Genomic DNA, 17,012 nt, shown 5'->3' with positions numbered 1-17,012 from the left:
TCTCATACAAACTTTGAAGCTATTATATTAGTCCTGTTGTTCTATTTTTGTGTAATTTTTTTCTAACGACTTTTCATCTAGCCATTTGAATTTTTGTCCTCAAAAACAGGATAAACAGGTACAGACTGGAGAACATTAAGTTGCCGAACAGTTTTCTCAGAGCTTTACTAGTTTCAAAGTTTACAAATCACAGAGGCCGCTGAAAAGAAACAATTATGGCGTGAGGGGCAGTTTTTGGCGGTTTAGACGGTGTTTGAGAGCAATTCGCTCGACTTAAGTCGGTTATATGATTAATAGCCGCCCTCATCTTCTCAGCCGGCTATTATAGCGCTCCTATTTTTTTTACAATTCAAAGAATTTGAATTGTATTGGGGCGCTGTCTTTTTTTTTTAAGATCTGTTCACACATTTTCATGATTTTTGAAGTCAAATTGGAGTAGTGATTTTGGTCACGCCGAAACAGGAAGTGGAGCGAAAAAGCGAGTGGTTTTGCGGCTTGAATTGTTTTCGCTCTAATTTTAAAGTAGAGTGAGAAAACGGTGTGTGAACAAAAATTCGTTTTCTCGCTAGTGGTTTTTTGTTCACATGCGGCAATTTCACTTTGATTTTTACTGTTTTTTTTTTCAATTTTTTGGATCGGATTTTTTTCTAAATGGTTTTCACAATTCACTCATAGTCCGTTTTAGGTCTAGTTTTTTGTTTATTCAATGAAAATTCTTTGAATTGTACGTCAGGACTTGTCCTGCTATGTTTTTTTACTTCGTCGAATAAAAAAATGTTTCGCTTTACCTCATTTTGCCGCCTTTTCAACATTTGGCGTGAAATCTTTTTGACTTCTCTAGGCTAGTTTCTCTCTTCTCTCATTCTGCTAAAAAGTGATTTTGAACATCAGTTGCTCAGCAAAGCAATTCAAAATGAACAGAGTCAGTATAAAAAATATAAGTCAGAAATAGAAACGGGATAAACCCATAAAGCCCAATTTTAGATGCCCGCTATTTGAACGTCGTTCCTGTAAGTATTAGTTACCTCTCTCTAATGCTTATTGTTATTGATAGTAGCCCCTGTAGCCTCTCTCTACGAAACAGAAGTATGTTCAACTACGAAATGCCATCAAAATAAATCGGACTTAAAAAAATGTTTTTGTACAAAATTTTTTTTTCAATATCTTCTGTTATTTCAATCCCAATCATGCTTATTGGAATCAACGGCGGCTATTTTCCGGCAATCTGCCGGGTATGTTTTTTCATTATGCAACTCTTCTGGAGCGAACCTGAATGAGATTTAAATAATGCAGCAACGTAAAAGTAACTTTTATTGCAGGTGAAAGAGAGATTACAAGACGCAGTATTAGATTGTCAGTTGGCCTCTGATGAGGAGACAATAGACATGATGAGATGTTTGAGTGAGGTTGAGGGAACTCCCGAGGAGTGTGATGGGAGTAAGATCCAGAATAGACATATTGTATGTCCTCACGCCTCCTAAATGTAATCTTAGTAGGATCTGTAGTCATTAATGGGCAATTTAGATCTATTCACTCTGTTTCTCTTCCTACTCACAGTACACTGAAATACTGCAATGAAAAGACAAAATGTTATAATGAAAGCTGTCCTTTTTTCATCGATTGTCTTTAAATAATATAATCGTTGTGAAACTTACAAACTACGTACAAATGGCAACACATGTATACTAAACAGTGTTGAAAAAGAGATAATAGTTAGGATCTTCGCTCAGTCGTATAGAAGTCTATTTTTAACTAAATAAGTGAGAACAATGGCATTAGCAGTTGCCAACACAGCAATCTCCACAAAGCAGCTGTTGTTGAATCCAAAATTCTGCAGCACAAACCCACCAATTACACTTTGACCAAAAACCATTCCAGAACCATAGCACACACAGCAAAGAGCTGTGGCATAAGTTTCCACAGTTTGGATGCTCACGCCGGCTTTCCCTTGATACATCTTGCGCATTAACGGAACAATATTGACGTAACAAGCTATTGAACTGATGCCTATAACAGATATTAATACTTCAGCTAGGTAGATGTTGGTTAATGAATCGTCTAATCCTGCTATTCCCAACATTAGTAATGATGGAATTCCCAGGACTCCACTGATAACGGCATAAATAAAACCTCCGAAACCAATGTCAGTGAAATAACCAAAAATAGGTGCAGTGACTGTACGGACTAGGGTGAAAGGTAAAATGTAAAGACCTGCATCTTCGCTGGACACTTGAAACGTATTCAACAAGTAAGGCGCATAGCTCACAAAAAAGAAGCCAACTGTGGAAGTATATGCTGTAAACTGGAGTGATACAGCTAACACTCCTCTGTTTGTTAAAAATTCCAGCACAGAAATATTGTGGTCCCCTGTTGTTTGATTAGATGTCAACAGATTTGTGGTTGTGTTTGATTCCTTTTCATTGCAGTAATTCACTCCCACCTTCTCAATGTTCTCTTGATCGCCGAGAAGCCTATCCTTTTCATAGATCTCACTAACATTTCGGAATAAAATTAAATAGTTAATAACTGCCAGAATCATTTGGATTCCACCAATAATTATAAAGGGTGGATAGTAACCACTTATTCCATAGATGAAGCTCCCGTAAGGTGTACCCAAAATAAGACCAATGCTCACGGATGACGAGATAGAACTGAAAACTTTACCTGGATTATCTGGGAATAGGAAGAGAAATATTTTAGCCCCTGAACACCAAAGAACTGTATAACCAATTCCCATCAGGCAACGAATGAGAAGGCACATTAGTACAAAGCATACATTTGACCGTATCAACATAAGTGCCCCAAAAATAATGGAGAAAACGCCCTGTGAAAAGGCTGCCAGGCAAAATGTGATTTCGTTCAGTGCGAAATCCTTCACACCCAAAATGAGAACTGGAGTGAGCAGACAAGCGATATCGTAGGCGGCAATAATAATCCCTGTTGTTGTTTCCGAAAGACCACGTTCGGTGAACTCTGTAGGCAAAAACGGACTCCAAAAGTTGTCGTAGAAGCCTTCCACAATAAATAATGTTAGACCACAGATCCAGATAACCAAACTGTAATGTTTGCTACTCATTTCCTGTAAAAACATGTTAGAAAATGTCGCCCAATTCGAAAAACAGCAAGTTGATAGGTAGGTGCATGTTGGTTGCAATGCGTAACTACAAGTTGTCAAAATTTCAAGAGGTCAATCAAAAGTGTTTTATCAAAATGGATTTACATCTAAATTTATTCTTAAAATTTGATATTTTCTAGATAATAAAACTCGCAAAGCTCAACTTTTGAATCGAAACTCAAACTCAATGCATTTTATTTAGCTTTATATACTTAGGAACTATCTTTGTACTAAAACTTGGGGCTTTCAGCAAAGAACTGTGATGAACATCTCGTTGTTGATACTAATCCTTCGATCAGAGTTGAGAACAGTCTTTCAGATTAAAACTCTAATTTTTTTTCAAATTGTTGTTTGAAAGAAGTTGTTGTTTGAGTTCTCATCAAGAGACAAGATCGCTTTATTTGGAGCACAAAAATTTGATGTGAATGTGAGTCACGATTGAGCAACAAGGTTTTAATGCGATTTTTCGTTCGATTGATATTTCGTCGGATGCTTTCACTTATTGTTTGACTTCTTTTCGCGTGCTCTAAATCGCTCTCATACAGAATTTAAGGAGCTAACGTTTTTTGGCAGTCCACCAATCAAAAGTGCATCAAATCTTAGTAGTGTTCAAGAGCACTCATAACATCATTTTAGCTTCTTAGTGACACTATATCTCTCCAGCTACAGTATGGCGCAGTCGAACCGCGCGTGTTGTTTGAGAGCAATTCGACGTTCGTGGGTTATGATGCCATGCATCTATCTCTTTTTAATTGCTCTCAAACGAAGTTTGTAGCAATTATATTAGTCCTGTCGTCTTTTTTTTTTATGCGATTTTTCGCTTGACCAATTTTTCGTCTGACGCTTTTGACTTTTCGTCCTCAAAAACGGGATAAACAGGTAGCGCCCAGCGGGCATTAAGTGCTCTTAGAGCCTTTCAGGTCTGTTTCAGCTCAAACTGTCTTGGAGACTTATACTTATACTTATGGTGTGAGGGGCGGTTCTTAGAGGTTGACACCCCCCCCCCTTTGTTGACCCCCCACCCCCACTATTGGCTCCACCCCCCCCCCCCCCACCGCGCTTTTGCCCCCCCCCCCCCAGTGCTGCCCCCATCAGCCCCCCCCCGGTGCACCCCCCCCCCCCCCTGGCTAGCTACTGACCAAGCCAACCGCTCGCCGGTCGTTTGAGAGCAATTCGCCCGACGTTAGTCGGTTATGTTTATAGCTGTAAGCTGAGTGGAGCTATATTGCAGTGCTCTTGCTTTGCTTTTTTACAATTCAAAGAATTTGAATTGTATTGGGCGCTGTCTTTTTTACGACTCGAAGAGGAGTATTGGAGAAGTTTTTTTAATCAATTTTATTGGAGTGATTTTTGAAGCGGGATACAAAACGCGTGAAAAAAATTTGGAGTAATTTTGGAGCTGAACAAAAATGAAGAGCGGAGCGAAAAGAGAGTGGTGTTTGTTCATACCGCTGTTTTGAAAGAGCGAGAAATTGATGAGTGAAAAAAAGTTTCTTTAAGCGAGCGAAACTTTTCAACTTTTGATCAGTTTTTTCAACTTTTGATGGTTATGGGGTTTGGTTATGATATTGTATTATTTATAGGCTTGTTCTGATAGGAATTGGAGGTTTCAAGTAGTTAATTGAGTTTAATGCTAATTTGGAGGTCTTTGATCAGTTTTGCTGATTTTTAGACAAAATTTAAAGATTTTTTCCCCTTTTTATTTTGTTTTACTGCTTTGAGTGGGATTTGATTGGAAGCTTGTTACTTATGGAATTTTCAGATACCAATTGATTAAAGTTTTGTTGGTATGAAACATTTTTTGCTACGGAAAAATGACAGAAAAATTGAGAAATTTTAAACCATTTTTCTCTTTTTTTTGCAGTTTTTCCTTTTTTAATCTTAGAAAAGTTTCTTAGCCTATTATGACTTGCCCATTGTTTTGCGAGCCTTTCGTTGCTCTAATTGAAAAGGAACTTTATTAGGCCTTATGTTTCCTTGTACTATTTAAAAAACTCATTAAGTTTTTCTAGTTTTTTTTGTCCAATTTGTTTTTGAATGCCGTTTCTATTCTTCCTTATTTTTTATCGCATTTGTGGAGGTTTAGGCTTCACAATAATTGTTCTAGTTGTTTAGTCATAATTATGGGCAATTTTCTCCTTCGAGTCGTTTTTCGGAATTCTTCCGGCTATGTTTTTTTTAAGATCTGTTCTCTCGTTTTCATGATTTTTGAAGTCAAATTGGAGGTGATTTTGGTCACGCCGGAAGAGGAAGTGGAGCGAGAAAGCGAGTGGTTTTGCAGCGTGATATTTTTTCGCTCTAATTTTAAAGTAGAGTGAGAAAAACTGTGTTTGGACAAAAAAGCGCTTTCTCGCTGGTGGTTCTTTGTTAACATGAGGCAATTTCACTTTGATTTTTAAAAATTTTTTCAATTTTTTGGATTGGGCTTATTTTCTAAATGGTTTTCCCAATCAATTCATAGTTCATTCTAGGCCTAGTTTTTTGTTTCAACCAGATTTCCATTTCTCGCTCGTGTTTTTTTTGTCTACATGCGGCATTTTGACCTTGATTTTCTGTTTTTTTTTTTTTAATTTTTGTTATCTGATTTTTTTTTAAAAAATGGATATCCCGATTCTCTCATATTCCGTTCTAGGTCTAGTTTTTTTGTTTAGTCAATTTAAATTCTTCTAATTGTGCGTCAAGACTTGTCCTGCTATGTGTTTTTGTTTCGTCGTCTGACGCTCTTTTTTGGTTTTACATTTGTTCACACCTTCTGAATGACTTCTCCGTCTCACTAACTGCTTTTGCGCGGGTGATGTCCTTTCTCATTCTCTCTAGCAAATGTTTTTTGCGTTATTAGATTTTGATCATAAGTGACTTCCCTCACTCAATAAAATTTCTTTTGCGCTTTAAAATTTAAGTTTAATTTGAATTAGTTTAAGTTCAAAGGAACTCGTATGTGTAATAAAGGTCCCTAATGGTAAGACTTCTGCGCAATGAATTTCAACAAGCTTTATTAATTTATCGTTTAATTTTTTTACATAGCTTTCTGAGCGGCGTCGATAACTTTTTCAACTTATATCTTTATCTGTTTCTATCTCTACATACGGCACGCCAGTCTATTCTTTCGAAGCTTTTCCACCGTTCTGCCAGCTATATTCGTTGTTTTGAACATTGCCTTATAATGCTCTCGAACGAAGTTTGAAGCAATTATTGTAAAATTGTAGGTTTTTTTGCGACTTTTTCTATTCGTATTAGCGTTTTTCAGCTGAAGCAATTTTGTTCATGACTTGAATTTTGCCTTCTTCCTTTTGGAAGATTTGCCTTTTTTCAACATTGATTTCTGTTTTCGAACAGAGGACTTAAACAGTAGCTTATTTTGCAATGTATAGTAATTAGGAACTGCTGGTAGTACCAAGGTGGAAATGTCATTTTGATCCCATATAAGTCCTTCCTACCTCTCGGAGGTACAGACCAACCACCTACCTATCAAACCAAGTATCAACTAACCCCCCCCCCCTGCACCCCGCTTCCGCACCTACCTGTTATCCACGCACCTAACACCATTCCTAACTAAAAATTGTCTATCTCTAACTATATATTGCTGACTTTTTAAAAATTATTTCTTAATTGGTAAGGGTTAATTAAGAGTTTTTGCACATTTTTTTAGTTGTTTCTCGTAATCAACCGGCTGTTTTTTGGATAATTTTTTGGTTGAAAATTTTGACTATCGAGTGACTTTTATGTCCTTGACTTTTTCGTTTTGCACGATCTCATGCATAAGTGTCAGCAGCTGAACTCAAGCAGTTGACTACTAAACGTCAAATGAAATGTACGCCAATATCGGTGTCATTACTTTTATTTGTTTCATTGGTGGTTGCAGTGGTATATAATCTCTAATGACGTCATTTGAAACCCCGCTTATCCAGTGTAGTTATCCGTGACTAAATCAGGCTGCGAGATTCGAGCGCGCACTAGTCGTTCGAGATCAGTTCATCCTACGTTAGTCGGTTATGTTTGATTAATGATTGTGCTGTTTTTCGAACGTGTCGTTTTTTTAATGTTTTTTGTACAATTAGTAACTCCTAGTATTATGGTGAATATTTAGTATTTTCAACCAAAAATAAATTTTGAGATCTTAAACGAAATGCAGTTTTTAAATATGTATTTGCAATAAAACTGAAAAAATTCTTAAAACGTTGTAAAATGAAAAATTGTACAGTTAGAAAATTTTATCATTTGATCCAAATTAGAACGGCTGGTAGTTCTCTAGACATTTAGGAAACTGAGGTTTTAGGTTTTTTGTACAATTAGTAACTTCTAGTAATATTCATGGTGAATATTAATTATTTACTTCTGAACTCATTAAAAGTTTCAACCATGAAGAATTTCGAAAATCCCACACGAAATGCAGTTTTCAAATAAATTCTTGTGATAAAGCTGAATAAAATCCCAAAGTGTAAAATGAAAAATTGTAGCCTTATAAAATTGTAACATTTGATATAAATTAGAACGGCTGGTAGTTCTCTAGACGTGAGATTGACTAAACTGAGATTGACTTGATATGAGAAAAGGCACCCAAAAATTAAGAACAATCAATGAAAAGTTGGTACATTCTGGAGCTTTTTGCACGTTTCAATATAAAAATTTTGGAAGTGCCCTCAGGCCCGTGGTTGAAGTATGCACGCAATTAGCTCCAGAACGGCAAGCCACCGTTCGAAGCTAAAGGATACATATCTGTCCAACCAATCAACGCTTCAACAGAGGGAACCAGAAAAAAACGTACAGGTTATCTTCAAGTGTTTCTTTAATGAATTACAATGTAGCTAACGGTCGTCGAATTAAAGAGGAAAACTTTAACTACTCCAACTTACCATAAACGAAATGAAAAAATAAAAAATAATTTTAAAGTCCAGAATTTGCCTTAGCTAAATCTTTTTTTGAAGGTTATAATTGCATAGCACTGTGATAACATATCTTCCATTGGCACAAATTGAATTGCAGGATATTTAATAAAGTTGCGTTCATTTTTGCGTCCGGCAAGTGGTTGAGAAACGAGCTTTGTTTTCTGCAGACGGGGTTTTCTCGGTATCCCTAAAAACTCATTTGGATAAGCTTTTGTATGCGCTCTTATAATTGATCATAGAACAAACTTGGGCTATTCATAAATGTGCAACGCGAACACAGAAAAAGTTTGTCTTCGAATATTTCAGCAAGTATGCCGCTTTTTGCAGAAAGCAGCCCATACTGAATAATAGTTTTGCGTTACCGAAAAAAAATACGTTAAGAAGCTGTATTTGTGGGACACAATGTCGTCACTTCATTATTATGGCGCACCGCTTTCCGTGTCTCAGTTTAAAAGAATAGACATCTCTTTATATGAAAGTTCGTGGTCTATTAGTATACGGAGGTACTTGAGCACTGGTTTAATAGGTACGTCAAATTCCTTTATCTTGAAGCTGTAATTGGAGGGACGGTTTCCGATATTTATCTTAGTTTGGTGACATAATAAGATAGTTTATTGGCCTTAAGCCAATTATTGATCTTTAGCAGATCGCCTTGGACGTCACTGACTTTACAATTGGAAGACGTGTGTGTTGTATCATCAGCTAAAAGTTGAATTTCCAAGGGGCTACATTTATGAGGCAGATCATTTATATACATTTGGAATAGGAAAGGACCTAATATTGAGCCTTGTGGGGCTCCAAAGAGTTTGTATTTGCACTCAAGATGAAAAAAAACATCTCCTTACATAAGCTGCAGTCTGTTTGTCAGATGTTTTCAACCACTTGTAGCAATTTCCAACATATCCATGTTTCTCTAATAAAATAAGGTTTTATTTGTCACGCTTTTCTTCGAAGTCCTTTTCTTCTCTGTCGATTTCACCAAGGAATCGATTGCACATCACTCATTCAATTGTTTCTACTCGACCGCTAAAAGCGAGATAGTTCAATGATTTTGACCTGTATTTGATCCTTTTTATAAAGGGGAAAAATTGATCAAAAAATGCTTGAAAAATGAATGATTAGTTAAGCAAAGAAAATTGGCTATCAGATTATACTTTTGACGAATTATCATTTTTTTTCAAACCTCGGTCTCAGTAATATTAAATAGGTAGATTGTTTGCTCTGTAACAGGCCAATCTTTAACTTTTACTTACACAATAGGTTCGTTTCTCTGTTTCTCAATGCTAGGGAAATGATTATTGAATGCTTCGGCTATATCAATATTTTAGTCGGTACTTGAATGAGAGCAATTAGCCAGAGCTGGTATCTCTATCTGAGATTTTCAACAGTATTTCTACGAAGTTTACGTGTCTTCATTCTTCCATACATTATTTGGACTTATTGCAATAGAACTGCTTTTTTGATTTTTTTAACCTGGTTCTCGAAGGATTTCAAGGAATCAGTCATGTGTCTCCATCTTATAATCACGCTTCCATTCGCCCTGAGCCCTATTTCATTTTTCCTAAATGTTCGTTGCGTGATTTTCAGACTATTTCTATTATCCCTGTTTGGAAATTTCAAATACATTTGGAGCAAAATAAAAATTTTGTTAAGCATCGTCCAAATGTGTAAGAGTAGTATATCCACATACTCAGGATCAATCATTTTGTCAACGTTTACATTAAGAGACGTTGTCAAAGAATTTGGAAATTTTTCTACTTGAGCAGGTTTTTTAAATGACAAGAGGAAACTGAACGATTGATTTTTTTATTTATTACAATTGACTTTTTACTCCCGAACAATTGAAAATTGATTGCATATATGTTGCAATCTAGAGAACTTTTATCTTCGGCTAAAAAACGACTTTTTGCACGAGTAGGATTTTCTGGTCCTAGTTCGAAATTATTTGAAATTCTTTTATTGTTATTGAGCAAATAATTTTCCAAAGTGTTGATGTTAAAGTTAACAAACAAATGAAAGGAGGCGAGACGCTTGCAACATTGTCCAAAAAACTCTGTAGTTGTTCTACAAATGTTCTCTTATTTGTTCTTGGTTTATTGTTATTGACGCATAATTTAAACATGTAACCATTTAATGCTAACTACTGTTAAGCTCGATTTAAAGTTCAACTGCAGTATTCTCACTCATGCATGTATTCCTTAATTGTATCATAACTCCACCGTCGTTTGCAGTCTGCATATTTTTCATGCAATAATAATTGTAGTCACTCATTAGATAGCCTGCAGAGTTATCATCATTCATCCTTGTTTCTGTTAAACATATAATTGCCGGGGATACTCAATGTTAAATATCATTGCATCCAATTTTCGGAAGGGAAGTTTAACTGACCTTATTATTAAATGCATAACTTTGATAGTGAAATTCTCACTTTTGTAAATAGAAGCGGGATGTTCGCATGAAGTTCTTTTCACGAAATAGTACCAAACATCATCAACGCTATAACCACGACTCAGAGCATCATCCAGCAAATTAAATATTTTTTTGTGCATATCGTCATTCGCACTGTTAACCTGTTGCTCTTTAGACCGAAAACGTTCTTCTTTCATCAGCACTTAGCATTAACAAAAAATATGCCCTTGCTTTTGTCACATCCTCAGTAGTTCTAACGTTTCCATCATCCTGTATATCCTTTATTCCACGTTTCTTTTGCATTAGGTTTATTTCACTTCTCAAACTTAACTTTAATTAGATTATTTTGGCCTCTAGCAGGCAGCCGATGAGTAGGCTGGGTATTTTTTCATCAGCTCCACTCAATTCTGCAATGTTGAATCTTTTGCGCATGGTACATTGTTGAGCGGGCCCCAACTCATGCACCCTATCTTCAAACTATCTCTTGTAATACGTTTCGAGTAATTCGGCTTCGCAAATTGAAATAGCTGATTTATGTAGCAACTGTTCCTTTTGACTCTGAATGGCTTTATGTCAGATTGCTCAAAGCTGAAGTCGCTGTTAATTGAATAAACTCTTAAAATGTGGCTTTAACTGTTATAGCAATCTGAGTAACTGTTGGCCTCTTTGCTCCTTGCTGCTTCAGGAAAATTGACTCAGAATCTGTATTGCCCATCAGGCAGGCTGGTCTCCGTCTGACAGACATCATCTCTTCTACCATTCAATGCTGCATTGGTTAAAGCCGCCGAAATGCAGTTTAATTAATTGCAGTGATCTCAACAGAGATTTGAGCCCTTTGCAAATTGAGATGAAGCCTTTCAAAGTCAAAATGTACAGTTGCTCAATAAATGAAGCTATTTCAATTAGCGGAGCCGAATTAATCGAAACATAGAGATAGTTTGAACATCTATGGTGTGCATGTGTCGGGGCCCGCTCAATATGAGGACGGAAGAGTAACACTCGCAAACTGCTTGGTATTGAAGAAATGATTGGGGTTGATGTTTAAAAAAATGATATACAGATTACTCACCGGCTGCCTGCTAGAGGTATTTTTAGCTTCAGTATTATTAGCTTCTCTGGATTTATTCAATAAGTTCATCTTTTAGGCTTGTTGTTGTGGGCAACGATTCTTGGTGTTTCTATTTAATAGCCGCCCTCATCTTTTAAGCGGTCTATCATAGCGCTCCTATCTTAACATTTAAAAAATCTGAATTTTTTGGGGGTGCTGTCTTTTTTAAGATCTGTTCATACATTTTCGTGAAGTCAAATTGAAGTTATGATTTTGGTCACGCCTAAACAGGAAGTGGAGCACAAAAGCGAGTGGTTTTGTATGTATGATTTTTTGAACTTTTTTTAAAGTGGAGTAAGAAAATTGTGTTCGAAAAAAACTCGCTTTCTCGCTTGTGGCATTTCGACATTGATTTTTACTATTTTGTGATCTGATTATTGTCTAAATGGCTTCCCCAATCTGCTTTTAGCACATTCTGGCTCATTTTTTTGTTAAGCCATTGAAAATTCTTGGAATTGCAGCAATACTTGTCCTGCTACTTATTTCGTCGAACAAAAATTTGTTTTGCTCTACCTTAGTCTACAGGTTGTTCAACATTTTGCATGAAATCTTTTTGACTTCCTTTTTTAGGCTAGTTTTATTATTCGGTCATTATGCTGAAATTGCTATTATAAAGCAGTTGCTCGCAAAGCAATCTAATATGAACCGAATTAGTATCGAAAAGCGAAATCAAAGTGGAAACGGGATAAACCCATAGAGCCTACTTTTAGATGCCCGCTACTTGAAGTTTGTTCTTATAAGTCTTGGTTAACATCTCCAATGCGTTTTGGCATTGATGCTATCCCCTGCATGCTCATTAAGAAACAGGAGTATGCATAACTACGAGATCTAATCAAAATAGCTGCACTTAAATAATGTTTTTGTACAACAATCACCTTTTATCATCGTGTTTCTGTTGCTTCAATCCCAATCGGAGTTATGGGAATTATTGGTGGCTATTTCTGGCAACCTCTGGGTATGTGTTTTATCGGGGTCACCCTGCTTTCTGCAATATGAATTATATTGATTTTTCGCGCTGGTCTTTGAGTCGTTTCCGTTGTTCATCGTTTACAGTGCAAAATTTTTGGATAGAAAATGACTACTGTAATGTACGGAAAATTTTGCTTTTTCTATTCGAGTTGACTTTTATCGCGCTTGGGCCGGTTTTTGCGTGATCTAACTTAAATTTTCCAGCCGTGCTCAAGTGGCTGAAGATTACTAGAAGTCAGAAAAAGAGCGTGCCGAAATTTCTCCCCTTTTAGCTATTTTTTTTTATATTTCTTCCTATTCGTTGGTAATTTGAGACAACAGGTCTACAAAGCCATCTCGGCTATTTTCTGGCAATCCGCCAGAGATGTTAAAAACATAATATTGGCCTATATGTAGGCACTGATAACTTCATTTGAAGCCCCTTAGTAAACCTATTGCCCTGCTTCTAACCCCCATCGAGGGTCCATCATCAACTGTTCGAGAGCAATTCCTCCGACATCAGTCGGTTACGTTTTGTATTGTAACAATACCATGACTAACTCTGCGTAAAAGTCATCGGAGAGCAAAAATTGGCTTCACGAAAAAGAAAGACTGCCGTGCAATTTTTAGCCAACTTTTTTAAATTGGTGTAAAAAGATGTCATTGCTGACGTAATTTGCTTGGCTTTAAAATAATATATATGAATCTAGGGAAAGAGTTAGTGGTGGTAGTTAACGACGATAGAAAATACTTACTGAGGGAGAGGTGTAATAAACAGGTGTCAACGGAGTGCATCGGAAATCATGTCCATGATTGCATGTAAAGACGAAAGTCAGTTGTAACAGTTTTCCAATTACTTTGATTTGATTTGATAACAAATTAGTTGTTTAGCTAGTTGTGTAAGGTATGGGTCAATATTTAAATGCAACTAAAGAGGGCACTCCAAATGGCCAACTATTGTAACCAAAAACTTAAAAGACCTCTGATTAAAAGTATACGCCACTGCTCGCACGCCACATAAACGTTTTTCATTAATTTTGTTTGTCTTTAACTGTGTGCCAGTAATTGTTCTATAAGAACAGCTATAAGAACAGCATTGGTTCAACTTAGTTCTAAAGGTTAAATTTATATTACTATTTAGCTGAAAAAACGACAGCCTATGACGCTTTAAAACTGATTATATTCACAGCAAAAAGTTTATATCTCCCACAAGCTTAATGTCTTGCGTACAGGTGAAATGGAAAAAAGTGATCCCGAAATTTTGGTACCAATGCAGTTTGACGTGACTTCTGTAAATGAACGGTGAAAAAATAAGTGCTTGATGAAAGAATGGTAATTTTGAAAGCCTAAATGATATGTAAATGGATGGAAGATCTTATGACTAATCTCATTAATTTTTTTGCAAGTGTTATTAATCGGGACAATAGATCGAAAATGAAATTATTAATAGCCGCCGTCAGCCTCTCAACGGCTATTATTTAGGCGCTCTCCTTTTTACAATTAAGAGAATTTGAATTTTATTGGGGCGCTGTCTTTTTTTTAATCTGTTCACACTTTTTCATGATTTTTGAAGTCAATTTGGAGTAGTGCTTTTGGTCACGCCGAAACAGGAAGTTGAGCGAAAAGCGAGTAGCTCTCTCGCTAGTGGTTTTTTGTTCACATGCGATAATTTCATTTTGATTTGTAACGTTTTCAATTTTATGGATCGGAATTTTTTAAATGGTTTGCCTGATCCATTCATAGTTAATTTTAAGCCTAATTTTTTCTTTTCATTTCTCATTAGTGGTTTTTTGTTCAAATGCGGCATTTTGACATTGATTTTCTGATTTTGTTTTGTTTATCTGATTTTTTAGAAATGGTTTTACCAATTCACTCGTCCGTTCCAGGTGTACTTTTTTGTTGTTTAGTCAATGAAAATTCTTTGAATTGTACGTCAGGAGTTGTCCTGCTTTTTAAGTATGATTTTAGAATCCAATTGAAACTGCTCGCCAAATTAGAGCACTTTTTGACTCTGAAATAAAAATAAAGAAAAAATCGGTCAATTTATCTCTTCTTTATTTTCTTTTTCTGTTTCAATCCCGCTGTGCATCGAGCGTGTCAACGGTGGCTATTTTCCGCTAATCGGCTGGCTATGTTTCGAATTTGGATTTGCCCATCATATTTGAGTACTCAGAAATGCTTCAGTTTATAATATGTTCGGCCGTGATAATATGTTCGGTTTAGATAGTCTTATCAAAACTCACTGGCCGCTAAGGTATGGCCATAATTCGCGAGACATGAACTTATGCGCGAATTCTATGTTAAAGCTTGCAAATATATGTTTTTTATCAGGATTTATCAGATTATGCCATTGTCTGGGTACCTCTCGGTAAAACAGTTGTTTCAAATCATACGAGCTCCATATTGCTTTTGCAATTTGAAGATAATTCATTGCTCTCGGACAAATTTTGTAGCAATTATTTGTCTTGTCGGTCTTGTTCATGCAGTTTTTTCGCTGGAATGGTTTTTAATTTGACTCTTGGTCCTCAGAAATGGGCCAAATTGTTAAGGCCCGAGAGCATTAATTCGGGGTTTTGTTCTCTGAGAGCTTTGATGGTCTGTTCACTGAGTTCACTGAACTTAAGATTGGCCGTATACAGTGATCGATGAAAAGAGGGTGATTGAAGGGAAAACGAGCAAACAACTATTTTTTTTAAAAAAATGGAATCCTGAATCTGAACTGGACATACAATGTACCGCTGAAATAAATTTTTGACTGAACTCGAAACAAAATTTCGATGTTTGTTTTGTAGAATATGTCTCAATCACCTAAAGCGGACGAAAGAAAGCTAAAATTCAATTTGCAAAAGGGCTCTTCTCAAAGTGCGTACAACAGTGTAGAAAGTGGAGAGGATGAAGATGTAATGGTCGTGTTGGCAACTGCCCACCCTGACAAGTTCTCAAATGTCATCGTAGAAAATGCTGCCATACCTTACACACGCACTCACCATTTTCCCTATTCTGAGGAGAGGTGCCAACACTTTCCACGAGAGGGCAACTGGCGAGATTTGCTTCTTTCGATGCTTGATCAAGCTAATTGATCGCCAAATTAATCCATTAGTATTTAATTAGCTCTCACTTTAGATATACTATAGATTAGTGCAATTTTATTGGGCATTCAAATAATCAATTAATGTAAAATGCAACTATTGTTATACATGTAGTTCAGGCAATTTTGATATATCGCAAGTAGATTTATTTTCTGTTTATGTAGGACGAGCGTCTTCAAATGTAAGCTTCTTCACGTCACAGTTGATCTAATATATTATATTCACTTGGTATTCTTTTTAGAAATCATAAAGATACTGGGTATATTTTGTACTTGTTCCAGCGTTTTAAGAACTGGAGGAATATATACGAGGCAGGATTTTTCTTGATTCAAAGTTTCACTTTGCGTATGATAAATAGAAATGGGCAGCGTCATTTCGTAGCTCATACTGGTTAGTTTTAATTTTAACTTGAACAATGTGGATGGATTTTTTAAAAAAGGAACGCTTGAAAAATTTTTCTGTTTCAAATATTTGTTTAATTGTTATTTGAGGTGCAATATGTGGTATTAAAAACCGTAATTAATTAAAAGCAGAACAACAGCTTATCACAGTTCTATTTCTCTCGAATCTTCAATAATTGCTCTCAAACGAAGTTTGTAGCAATTATATTGGTACTGTGGTCCTTTATGCCTTTTTTCTTGACCCATTTTTCGTCTGATGCTTTCGACGTTTGTTGCTTGAAAACGGGATATACGGGTACACCCTAAAGACATTCAGTTCTCTTAGAGCCCCACGGCTTGCTAGTCTCAACGTATATGGTTCACCGAATAGTTTAGGGACATAAATTAATGGTGTGAAAAGTAGTGTCGACCCCCCCCCCCCCTCGTTGCGCTCACCATGTACGATTTCTAAATATGCAATATTCAAAACTTAGGGAAACTAGTGTGTTAAATTTAGCTTTTATCAAAATTTTTCAATTCCCTATTTGAATGTTATGCCCCCTCCTGCCGAAGCAGTTGAAAATTGAAGCCTATCGGTCGTTTGAGGGCAATTTGTTCGACAACTGTAAGTTATTTTGTTCGGGAATCTTAAGGCAATCATAACAATCATGCCTCTGATATCGAGTTGCTTTGTCATCGCTGACTTTTGGAAAAGGCTTTTTCGAAATTTTTCCTAGAGCACAGGTTTATCAAAAATCTGCAGCTTGGGAAACTTATCTGTTGTTTTTGCTACATCTCTAAAGTTCAAATGTCCAAGTCTTTTGTGCCAAAGTTTTGCGTGACACGTGCCCCGCTTAAGTTGGAAGTGGTGCTTGTTTTCTTTTCTGTAGGGTAAGAAAAACAATTTGCCTCTTCATATCAGTCTGAATCGTTCTTTGCTTCTGAGTTTTAGCACTGACTTAGCTTTTCTGTGAAATAATTCCTGTTGCTTTTTAACTATTCTTGAAACTGAAATTAAGTTTGTTTTGAACTCTGGTACAAACAGAACTTGTTCAAAAGTCAATGTAGCACACATTT

The 17,012-nt window shown here is 36.3% G+C and overlaps 2 protein-coding genes across 2 annotated transcripts in view; one reads left to right on the top strand and one right to left on the bottom strand.

Moving 5' to 3' along the window:
* The window catches only part of LOC142341247 (threonine synthase-like 2), a 66,335-nt gene extending 50,549 nt beyond the window's left edge, over window positions 1-15,786 (top strand). Inside the window, exons 7-8 of the mRNA XM_075392167.1 lie at window positions 1,320-1,472; window positions 15,259-15,786. Of these exons, the coding sequence (XP_075248282.1) occupies window positions 1,320-1,472; window positions 15,259-15,546 (441 nt within the window). The 3' untranslated portion in view covers window positions 15,547-15,786. The remainder of the gene's footprint in view (window positions 1-1,319; window positions 1,473-15,258) is intronic.
* LOC142341532 (MFS-type transporter SLC18B1-like) lies at window positions 1,513-3,573 on the bottom strand. The gene is made up of 2 exons (XM_075392535.1): window positions 3,328-3,573; window positions 1,513-3,079 (listed from the first exon to the last, which is right to left on the bottom strand). Exon 2 carries the CDS (start codon window positions 3,074-3,076, stop codon window positions 1,727-1,729), a length of 1,350 nt encoding a protein of 449 aa, XP_075248650.1. The 5' UTR covers window positions 3,077-3,079; window positions 3,328-3,573; the 3' UTR covers window positions 1,513-1,726.
* Window positions 15,787-17,012: the final 1,226 nt, after the last annotated feature.

The sequence above is a fragment of the Convolutriloba macropyga genome, chromosome 6 (assembly GCF_964194025.1).
Source record: "Convolutriloba macropyga chromosome 6, txConMacr16.3, whole genome shotgun sequence".
NCBI classification, from domain to species: Eukaryota; Metazoa; Xenacoelomorpha; order Acoela; family Convolutidae; genus Convolutriloba; species Convolutriloba macropyga.
The sequence above is the reverse complement of the archived record's forward strand: the minus strand, read 5'-3'. Positions and strand labels throughout refer to the sequence as shown.